The following is a 10,685-nucleotide window of genomic DNA, read 5'->3' as shown; positions in this document are numbered from 1 at the left end:
ATGAGGAGTCCTAGCTGGAGTAGCAGAACATTTTAGAAGCAGAAGTATTTTAGAATTACCAGGTGCTTTAGAGAATTCTAGAAATGTTAGTATACATTTCTCTTAGATTTTTTTCTAGGCTTTTGTAGAATTATACACTTTATACACACAGACGTGGAAAGTGTGATGTGTACACGCAGACGTGTGATGTGTGATGTGTACACGCAGACGTATGATATGTGACGTGTACATGCAGATGTGTGACGTGTACACGCAGATGTGCGATGTGTGACGTATACACGCAGATGTGCGATGTATGACGTATACACACGGGCGTGTGACATACACGCAGACCCGCGACGTGTGACGTATAGCGCATGTTTACGTTTCCTGCAGATCTTTCCTCGTGATCTGTGCTGCATGTCCACCATGATGACGTTCGAGTACCTGGTCCAGCTGTGTCAGAGCAAAGATCAGACAGCCCCTTTGACTAGCAACAAGGATACAACAGGTCAGCCCTCTGCACGTTCCTATTGGCCAATCATTTACGTTTACAGCATTTTGCTGACGCATTTATCCAAAGCAACTTACAATTATGACTGACCACAACTTGAGCAATCGAGGGTTAAGGGGGTGTGTGTGTGTGTGTGTGTGTGTGTGTGTGTAGGGGAAGCCCCGGCTGGTTCTCTCTGTGATGGAATACACACGGTGCCTTTTCAGTTTGACCTGATGAAGCTCTTGCCCCAGTGCCAGCAGATAGAACTGTTTTTCTACACACTCAGCAGAGGTATCGTAAACACACACACAAACACACACAGTTATCCCACTATCAGACGCCACACAAAAGCAGTGAGGCCCTGCATTAATAACGCTGACCACAAGAGGGCAACGAGCATTCTAATTAAACAGTATTCCACAGGAAAGAGAAATTTATTATACAGCACCATTCATACACCATGGCAATTCAAAATACTTCACATAAAAATAGAAAGAGCCAGAGAAAACCTAGAAATGAAGTAAAAACATAACAAAGTTTATTTTAAATGCAAATAGTGTAAGGAAATAAACTAAAACACACCACGCCAATTTTCTGCAAACTTTTCAGTCAACAAAAGTATCCTTCATGTTTGATACCGCTTACTCGCTATCCTGTTTTGAACACATTTTTATTTTTCCCATCCCCTCTGTGGCAGAGAATGAAGACGTGCTCCAGAGCGCTCCCTCTCTGTCCAATGAGCTGCTTCTCGGCCTCTTCCACAGCTCGCTGCAGAATGAACTGAGTGACCGGGAGATTGCGTTGGCTGACAGAGAGCATGTGACCTTCATGCTTCATATCTTGGAGAGAGAGCGGGATGGTCATGTGGCCCCATTCACTTTGCCTGTGATTAAAGGTAGTGTTCTGTGTGTGTGTGTGTGTGTTCTGTGTGTTCTGTGTGTGTGTGTGTGTGTGTGTGTGTGTGTGTGTGTGTGTGTGTGTGTGTGTTTAAGATTAAAATTTAAATTAATCAATTTACCCATTAAGTTCATCTATTGATTACACATTTATTACACAAATGTTTCACTGTTGGTTTGTTTGTGTGTGTGTGCGTGCAGAAGAGAGGCAGGACACGGTATTGTCATTCCATACCACTGGGAGCAATAAGGAGGTGACCGGTTCCAGCAGTACTCTACAGGTACCCCACTCATTATGATGATGAAAGCCTTCATCATTACTCAGCCTTCATCATCACATCACCTCACTCTTCCTTGGGGATCCACGCTGACAAGCACTTCAATACACTTCAGTTTAGAACTGTGTTTATATGGGATCTTCGCCAGTCTGGGCATGTGCTTGTTTGTTTATTTTGTGTGTGCATGTGTGCATTTGTGTGTTTATGCATGTGTTTGGATATGTAATTTTGTGTTTGTGACTGTGTGTCTATGCACACATGCTGTGTGTATGCCTACATGGGTTTTTGCATGTGCAGTGGTTTTAAAATGTGTGTGTGTGAATGTGAATATTTGTTTAAATGTGCGTGCGTGCGTGTGCGTGCGTGCGCGTGTGCGTGCGCGTGTGCGTGTGTGTGCGTGTGCGTGTGGGCAGAGTTTCAGTAATGCAGATCTGGTGGATGAGGAGCCCGTGGTGACTGAGAGAGAGCAGAGCGCCCCCCAGTGGAAATGCTACGCCAAGCTCATCAGCCCCCAGCAGGTCCTGCTTGTGTTCCTGCCTGCAACCTTCTCTGGTACGGCAGCCCATCCCTGCGCCCCCCCTCTGGAACACGGATTCATTACAGAATATTCCGTTTATCTCGACATCTCTGCTTATTGTGAAGTTTTTTTGAAGACTGATTTAGTTTAGTTTGGAATGTTTGTCTTTGTGTTGTTTAAATAGTTATTTATTTAAAAAAAAAAATTCACTTTGAAATGCCTTTCTGATCTCTTTACCTTTGCATAATTTGAAGGATTGATGTGTTTTATGATGTGTTGATTTATGTTTTTAATTTTTTTTCCCTCAGATGTTCAGATTTTGATGTCTTTTGGCATGGGTACTGACCCGCAAGTCGATGGCAACCAATCACGGACCGCTTCCATCAGCAGCTCAGCCAATGGGCTTGAGGAGGTGGAGTCTGTGGTGGAATCCAGTGGGGCTCTGCATGGCGAAATTGGTGATGGCCAACCGGAAACGCCCTCAACAGAACGGGAGAGCGAGGACAAGCAGACCGCAGACCAGGCTAGCACAGATACAGGTAGACTGTGTGCGCGTGTGTGCGTGACTGCATGTGTTAAAATTAAGTTAGGTATTCAAATACAGTGGACCAGCCATTTAATGACTCAACGTTTATATATGTTATAACTATAGACGTCGTTAATGTTGTTGTCTTTGTGGCAGTGAAAACCTGCCTGCAAGGTGCTGTAGATCCTGAATAGGACTTTCAGTGTTTTTTCTTTTCGATGTGTGTATATGTGCACCTCTCTCTCGCTCTCTCTCTCTTTCTAATTTTTGGTTGTGTGTGTGTTGTGCATGTCTCTGCTTAATCGTCTGTCTGTGTTTGTTTCTGTCTGGCTGTGCATGCATGCGTGTGTGCGTACGTTCAGCCTCTGCTCCAGAGGAGAAGGATGGTGTCCAGTTTGCGGAGCCTGACTGCCATGTCAGTTTTGTCCGACAGCAGAGCGGCGGCGACCCAAATAGGCCACGCTGTCCCGTCTACGTCTACAGCTGCGCCCTGGACTCCCTCAAACAGCAGCTGGTCCACCCACTCTCCAGAACCATGCCCAAAGACGTCTTCCTCAGGTAAAGGTGCACACACACACACGCATGAACGTGTACATACACACACACACACACACACACACACACACACACGCACGCACATATACACACACACACACACACGCATGTACGCACATACATACACATGTACACGCACACATGAACGTGCGCACACACGCGCACACACACACAAACACAGTAACGGTGAAATTCTGGTCCAAAGTGAAGTCTCTGTCCAATCTGCCAATGAAGGTGGACTGAATAACAAAAAATCACTGGTCAAAATATTTTTACAGCCCATAAAACTGCATTGTGTGTTTATTGCATTAAGAGCAATTGCCCTGAAGTTTTTCCTTTGGTTTAGTCTTTACATACTGTAGACAGTAAAGTTTAAGGTTAGGATTAGGGTTAGTTTTAGGATCAGGGTTAATATTAGGGTTAGGATTAGTATTATGGTTAAGATTAGGATTGTGATTATAGTTAGGGTTAGGATTAGGATTAGTATTATAGTTAGGGTTAGGATTAGGGTTAGGGTTATTGCTCTTCTTGCATTACGATTTATACCTGTATTAGGGTGCATTTACTAGTCCAAACAAGGTTAGGCTTCTGGAGACCAGCTTCTGGCCACAGTTTTTTTTTTTCTCTTTCTTTTCAGACGAAGAAAATCTTTACCCATAGTCCTTGATTGGCTGTTGTTCATTTTGGACCATAATTGAGCCCTTCTTCAGTGACCCCTGACCTGTGCTGAGATCAGCCTTGTGGCATGGAGTGTGTGCTAATGTGTTAATTTCTGGTTTTTCCCTGGATGAGGATAGACCTCAAGACACAGGGTCCTGGGAGCTCAATCTGCAGCAGAAATACAGGTAGTGCTGCTTATAGCTTACAGCTGCTGCCCTGCAGCCGGGGGGCACTGTGCCCTCTCGCACAGAACACACCTCGGGGACAGAGAGCTCCTGCCTGGGTTACAGATTATCAGAAGGGCTGGGGAGAGTTTCTTTCTCTCACTCTCTCTCATACTTTCTCACTCTGTCATTCTCTTCATTCCCCTTACTCACTCTTTTCATTATTGATGACTCCTCTCTCTGTGTTGCTCGCTCACTCTCTCTCTCTCTCTCTCTCTCTCTCTCTCTCACACACACACATACACACACACACACACAGGCATACCTGGCATAATAAACACATAATTTACGTTCTTCTAAGTGCATTTCGTAGGTGGACATTTATGGAATGGACGCCATACAAACAGGCCTGAACAGTTCATCAGCCCCCCCTACCCAGCTCACGTGGGTCAGTTTCTGACCACAAGACCCCTGCTGACTGGATATCATGTCATTGTGTGTAGTGTGTGTTGTGCTGGTGTGAGTGTATCAGATAGTAGTGTGACATGTAGTGTTGAGCTTGTTTGAGTGAGTATTTTTAAATACGTCATGCTCAGTACCGGGTTTAGAGGGATCAGTCAGCCAAAAATATCCAGTGTACTAAGGACTTGTGCTCAGAAACTGCCCTTTGATGAAGAGTCAGGGCTGGAGATCACAGGCTTTGCAACAGATGGGGTTTAATCTGATTATACACCTGCAAGGATTATGTACAAGGCTTCTAATAAAGTGCCTCAGGAATGTTGTTATTCTCAATCTGGCAAATGTTAGAACCCTGGCATCTCCAACAGACCTCCTGTCCTGTTGAATACAATCCGAGTTATCTATCTGTCTGTTACTGTCTGTCTATCTATCTGTGTGCCTGCCTGTCTGTCTGCCACTCCCTGGGTCTGGGAGGCTAATTCTGGCATGCTCTTTGGCTCCTGCTGTGTTTCCCAGCCCATGGTGGTGTGGAACCGCAATGCCAATTGTGTGATTTCCTGAAAGTTTCGAAAGGGCTGAATTTCCCTCTCATCTGTGCTGTAGTTTAATGGGATAAAAGGGGTTAACTTTACACACTGTATTTGCAGAATCACGTGACTCAGATATTATATAGAGTTTTATTGTGAAAGACTGTATGTCTGATGTTAGTTTGCCTTGGTTCATGATCTGTAAGGCATAGTCTGGAAGCAGAAGGTCTTCCTATGCTGTTTTACCTGTGATCTCTGGCAAATACAACATATATGTTCTGTAGATCTGATATAGTTGAAAAGAGACAGAGGATGGAGTGGTGTTAGTCAAAGGCATCCGCCTCTGTTTATAAACACCATTTATTCCACATCCAGTGTATTCCATTGTAGTGTTATAACCTCTTTTACATAATGTTAATCCAGTGCATAATCTTAGTTTCACCTATAATTCTAAAACCAAGCATTTGTTAAAATATTCTCACCGCTAAATGAAATTAGTTTTTGAGGTTTAATGCTTGAGAATTCTTATAATTACTTATATTAACCACTGGCATTAGGATTTTAGGGATGAACTTAATATGGGTAAAATAATCATTTAGAGATTAACTTAATGTGAGTAAAATGACCTAAACATTTTATCACCGCCCCAAAACATCTTTTTAAAGGCATTTATATAGAACAGTGGGTCTTTCTGAGGGAACTGGTGATGGACTGTGTGTTTGTTCTCCATGTTTTGTACACAGTGCTTTTATATATAATTTATATCATGTCTACCCAGTTAGCAAGATCTGGTTATAGTTGTGGTTCCCCACTAGAGACTAACATGTGTCAGGCTCACTGATCCTGGGTTCAGCTTGGCAGTGTGCAGCTTTCTGGGTCCTGGCTGATCTTCCAGTGTGGCTGTCTGAGTGGAAGCGTTAAAGTTTTGTCTCTAACGGCAGGTGGTGGTCTGGGTGGGTCTGTGGGTGGTCTTCTTACAGGTCGCTCTCTCAAGAACGCAATAGCACCTCCTGGACAGACCTGATGGGTCCTCATCACAAGCAGAAAGAGCTGGCGAACTACTGTAGTCTGCTTCAGGAGCACTACTGTCAGAGCTACGTCAGAGGTGGCGCACGCACACACACACACACACACACACACTCTTTCTGTAAGTTATTCCAGACTGACCATTGGTGTTAGAATATTTAATACACCTATTTAATATGTAGGAGTATAAAATATTACAGGAATAGTGTTTCTAAAATTACAAAATGTTTTTTAATCTTATTTGTGTGTTCGTGCATGCATGCACGTGTGCATGTGTGTGTGCGGATGCATGAATGTGTGTCTGTGTCTGTGTGTGTGTGTCTGTGTCTGTGTGTGTGTGTGTGTCTGTGTGTGTGTGTGTGTCTGTGTGTCTGTGTGTGTCTGTGTGTGTCTGTGTGTGTCTGTGTGTGTGTGTGTCTGTGTGTGTCTGTGTGTGTCTGTGTGTGTCTGTGTGTGTCTGTGTGTGTCTGTGTGTGTCTGTGTGTGTCTGTGTGTGTCTCTGTGTGTGTCTGTGTGTCTCTGTGTGTGTCTGTGTGTGTGTGTGTCTGTCTGTGTCTGTGTCTGTGTGTGTGTTCTGACCCCCAGGTGTGTACCGCAGTCTCCAGCAGTCGCACTCCATCAGTTCCCAGGACATTCTCACGGCCATGGACTACTGTGAAGAGTCCCTGCAGGAGATCGACATCACTTCCTTCCTGCAGACGCTGTGCGGACACATCCGTATGTTCCGGGAGCGGCACGAGTCCTGTGCAGTGGAAAACGTGAGGAAGACTCCCACTGTGGCAGCAACCTTCATCATCGGTGAGGGAGAGGAAGAGGGGACGGACAGACCGACGTTGGTTTCTTCATCCAGGTACCACATCAGTGCGCTGCATCCTCAGCAATGAATGGTTGTGTTTAATCCGCACCGTGAGTAATGACACGGGCTGACTGAGTTGCTTTGGCCTAGTAATCCATCATATATTATTTGAAATTAAACAATAACTTTGAGGTTAAATGCATGATGTCATATTTACATTTCCTGGGCATACAAATCTTATATGTTTATTTTGTCCTCTCCAATATTTCAGTTACAGAGGACCATAAATATTTGGACAAATTAACATACTTAAATAAAGTTGTCATGTGTAACTTGCTTGCAAGTGCTGCTCAAAGTGTGTGAGCTGTAGTCATCACCTGGTGATGCTTGTTCATACCTGATTCAGTCTTCGTTGGCACCTGAGTATTAGATCCAGGTGTGTGAAACTATGAGACTGTACTCTGCAGGTACAGGTAGAGGTCCAGCAGCAAGACTTCATAATCTAATTAGCGCAAATACAAAGGCAATAATAAAATTGGCAAATTAAGTATGGACTAGATTTGTGCTTTTGCACTAGCCAAAAATATTTATTTAGAGATTTAATATGAAAAAATTATTTTCCTTTTCCTTTCCACTAATTGGTGGGAAAAAATAAAATAAATAAATACACTTTTTTGGGCAATTTATTTATTTATCTTATCTTGGAATGTGACCTAATGGAAAATCTTGATCAGATCCGCCAATAATCTGAGTACCGTTACTGTTCTGTTGTGACTGTTCCTTCTGCATGTGCTGATTTGTCTTGGATGTCTTCTGTCTAGCGTTGAGCAGGATGATGTGAGTGAGTCAGAGTGCAGAGGAAAAATCTCCACCTCCACATCCACATTGGCCACAGATGAACCCAAGTCCACCAGAATCCTAGAATTCCCTCTGTCTCTCCTCCAATGCAAGCAGAAGTGTGAAGTGTACCCAGAACTGCACAAAATCATACAGGTTGTGTATTGAAACTTGAGAATGAAACGGGCTGATCAAATCCCTCCAGTGACCACCATTTCACTGGTGTTGTTTTCTCTTTTTTGCTTTTACAGGACAAGTTCAAGGACATTGGGGCTCAGTACTTTAAAACCGTTCCTTCTAATCCCCACTATTTCATCTACTGTCCCGAGTCTTCCAGGAAAGAGGTGTGTTCACCGCACTACTTCCGCTGGACTTTCATTCCTATATTCCATCAAGGACTGATATAGCACCTCTGATATTAGATGATGTATTACGATTTTTATTTATTTTTATCGATTTAGTTTATTAATTAATGTTGGATTAACCACATGATTTATAACGCGTGTCTCCTGTGGTCTAGACCCAGTCCTCAAATCCCATCAGACGGTTCATGTTTTCGCTTTAGCCCACTGCCCAACTCTTCTTCTGCATCAAACCATTCAGAACCCTGAACACCTGGTGCAGGTGAACCTGCTGGGTTAGAGTGAAAAATGTGGACCGACTGGTGGGTCCAGTGGACTGGGCTGGCAAGCCCTGGTTACTGGCAGGAGCTGAAACTTTATTTTCTGTTCATTCTTTTGCCAAACGTTTCTCCAGGAGGACTCAGACGGGGAGGAAGAGAGGAAAGCCAGTGAGGACTGGGAGGTCTCTGAGGCTGAGCTGGCCACCGAGGATGGTAAGAGTGGTGGTCAACACCCGCAGCAACACACACAGCTATTAACGCTATTAGACGTCTAAGATGTCCATGCACTGTGTGGAAGATATTTAAGAAGAAAAAACATTTCTGTAATGCGCAAGACAGACCGGTTGCTGGCATTTCTTGTTTTTTAAAATACAATTCTATAAAATCACCAGGAACATTTGAAAGAGTCAGACTCTAAATTTAGAGCACACACAATCATTTAAAGTATTGGAATAGCAACAGGTTCCTTTATTGACACTGCAGAATAACCGTAGAACTGCAGCGTCTACAATAAAGTGGTATTATAAAACCCAACTCCTCTGGCCTTAAAGGGGCGGTTTGCCTAGCAGGCGCTCTCTATTAGCGTTCCACAGTTAGCTGTGTTGGCATTAACTGTATGGACTGCCCCTTTAATAGCCCCAACTCGCTAGCCTGTGCGTTTCCGCTACCTTGCCATGCGCAGAGAACGTGTCCGGCTGCTGCATCGTGTCTGAGAGTGACACCGACCTGGAGGTGGAGTACCAGGATCAGGGTAATGGGAATGCCATCGGAGGCGGGGTGGAGGACAGGGAAGCGGATGGCGATTCCCTGACAGAGTCGGACACGATGAACCAGGACGAGGACTCCTTCAGCATCCTGGAGGGAGACTCTCTGCTGGATCCGGCTGGCACGCATCCGGAGATGCCCCCTCTCTTCATCCATCTTGTCTGCTCTGTGGGCACACGGAGCCACCATGGTTCCATGCCTATGAGCACTCTGCCCACCTGTCTGGGTAGGTATTTGTCTGGGTAAATTCCCACCTGTCTGGGAGGAGATAGTATTTCTGCCTATTAATCTTCTGTTCTCTAACTAATTATTTTATATATATATATATATATATATATATATATATATATATATATATATATATATATATATATATATATTCTTGTAAGGCCATGTAGTCTGCACTGCAGTCACCTTGAATACTCTGATGAAATTGAAACGAGCTACTGATGCTACTGATAAAAAAACCATTAGTTTTTGAATGTGTGTCCATTTGCGCTGCAGCACCCAGGACACTTTATACCACAGTGCACCCCCAGGCAGCACACTGCCACGGGTCACATGCTGGCACACACAAAGCTCAAATTCCACATGCTAATAGGTTTTACTGTGACCCTTGCTTCCTTCTGATACCTAACCTGGCTTGGTCAGCATGTGTTTTATTTTTTCCCTTATTTTTGAATTATTCTTCAGTAAAACCCCTTTTTACTGTCAGTGGTTTGTATATGTAGATTGCATGGCTATGTGTTTTGGTTTTCTGTTCAGAAAAGTGTTCTTAGCTAGCACAAATAGGTTCGTCTAAAATACTCTTACACCGAGAAATTGCCAGACACTAGTCAGTGCCGACACCCAGCTTGAGTGATACAAAACACAAGACAGTTTGAGTGCTAGGCCAGGCAGTTCAGGTGCAAATCAAAAATCTTCCTATAACGCATGATTAGGTTCAAAGACTTTTCAAAGAGTCTTCTGTCAGCGTTTGAAGACACAGAATGGCTTTTATGTTCAGACAAACCGTGGGAGTTCATTCCACCAATTGGGTGTCAGGACAGAGGAATATTGATCAGATGTGCACATGGTGTTCGAAATAAAGGATGCGCAGAATGTATCGCAGTAAGAAACATGTTTGTGCAACAACGTTTGTGGCGTTTTTTTGCACTCGGTAAAGAACACGCAAGAAGCGCTGCGTGGCCATGTGCCTGTTTGACCCACCCCTTCTCGCACGCCGGGGTTCGCACCCCACCACTTTATATTAAGCAGAAGCTGGTTTTATATAGAAAATGAGAAGGAAAAAAATTAATGATTTTATTCTCAGAGTGACCAAGCAGTTCTCAAGAGAGACGGCAAGATCTCAGCAAGGACCAGTCGCCCTGAGGATGTGTAGTAGCTTGGTCTTACTGGGTGGTGTTCTGCCACCCATGATGAAAAGTCAGTCAAACTAGCCTGAGATGTGGCTAGAAACCTGCGTGTCTGTCAGAAAGGGGAAGGGACAGGATTAGTTGGGTATCATCAGCATCTCTGGGAGGAGATTACATCACCAAGAGAACGAGTGTAGAGAGAAAAGAGAAGATGACCCAGAACTGAG

The 10,685-nt window shown here is 44.1% G+C and overlaps 1 protein-coding gene across 4 annotated transcripts in view; it reads left to right on the top strand.

Moving 5' to 3' along the window:
* szt2 (SZT2 subunit of KICSTOR complex) overlaps positions 1-10,685 on the top strand; it is an 87,227-nt gene that overhangs the window by 17,339 nt on the left and 59,203 nt on the right. For 3 of the 4 annotated variants that reach the window (XM_035524534.1, XM_035524532.1, XM_035524531.1), the window contains exons 20-33: positions 376-490; positions 647-766; positions 1,173-1,370; positions 1,573-1,652; positions 2,063-2,201; positions 2,475-2,705; positions 3,055-3,250; positions 4,045-4,092; positions 6,038-6,162; positions 6,669-6,933; positions 7,701-7,872; positions 7,968-8,060; positions 8,473-8,551; positions 9,021-9,329. In XM_035524534.1, coding sequence (XP_035380427.1) covers positions 376-490; positions 647-766; positions 1,173-1,370; positions 1,573-1,652; positions 2,063-2,201; positions 2,475-2,705; positions 3,055-3,250; positions 4,045-4,092; positions 6,038-6,162; positions 6,669-6,933; positions 7,701-7,872; positions 7,968-8,060; positions 8,473-8,551; positions 9,021-9,329 — 2,170 coding nt within the window. The remainder of the gene's footprint in view (positions 1-375; positions 491-646; positions 767-1,172; positions 1,371-1,572; positions 1,653-2,062; positions 2,202-2,474; positions 2,706-3,054; positions 3,251-4,044; positions 4,093-6,037; positions 6,163-6,668; positions 6,934-7,700; positions 7,873-7,967; positions 8,061-8,472; positions 8,552-9,020; positions 9,330-10,685) is intronic. The other variant, XM_035524533.1, reaches the window with a different exon arrangement.

The sequence above is a fragment of the Electrophorus electricus genome, chromosome 3, assembly GCF_013358815.1.
Source record: "Electrophorus electricus isolate fEleEle1 chromosome 3, fEleEle1.pri, whole genome shotgun sequence".
Classification (NCBI taxonomy): domain Eukaryota; kingdom Metazoa; phylum Chordata; class Actinopteri; order Gymnotiformes; family Gymnotidae; genus Electrophorus; species Electrophorus electricus.
The sequence above is the reverse complement of the archived record's forward strand: the minus strand, read 5'-3'. Positions and strand labels throughout refer to the sequence as shown.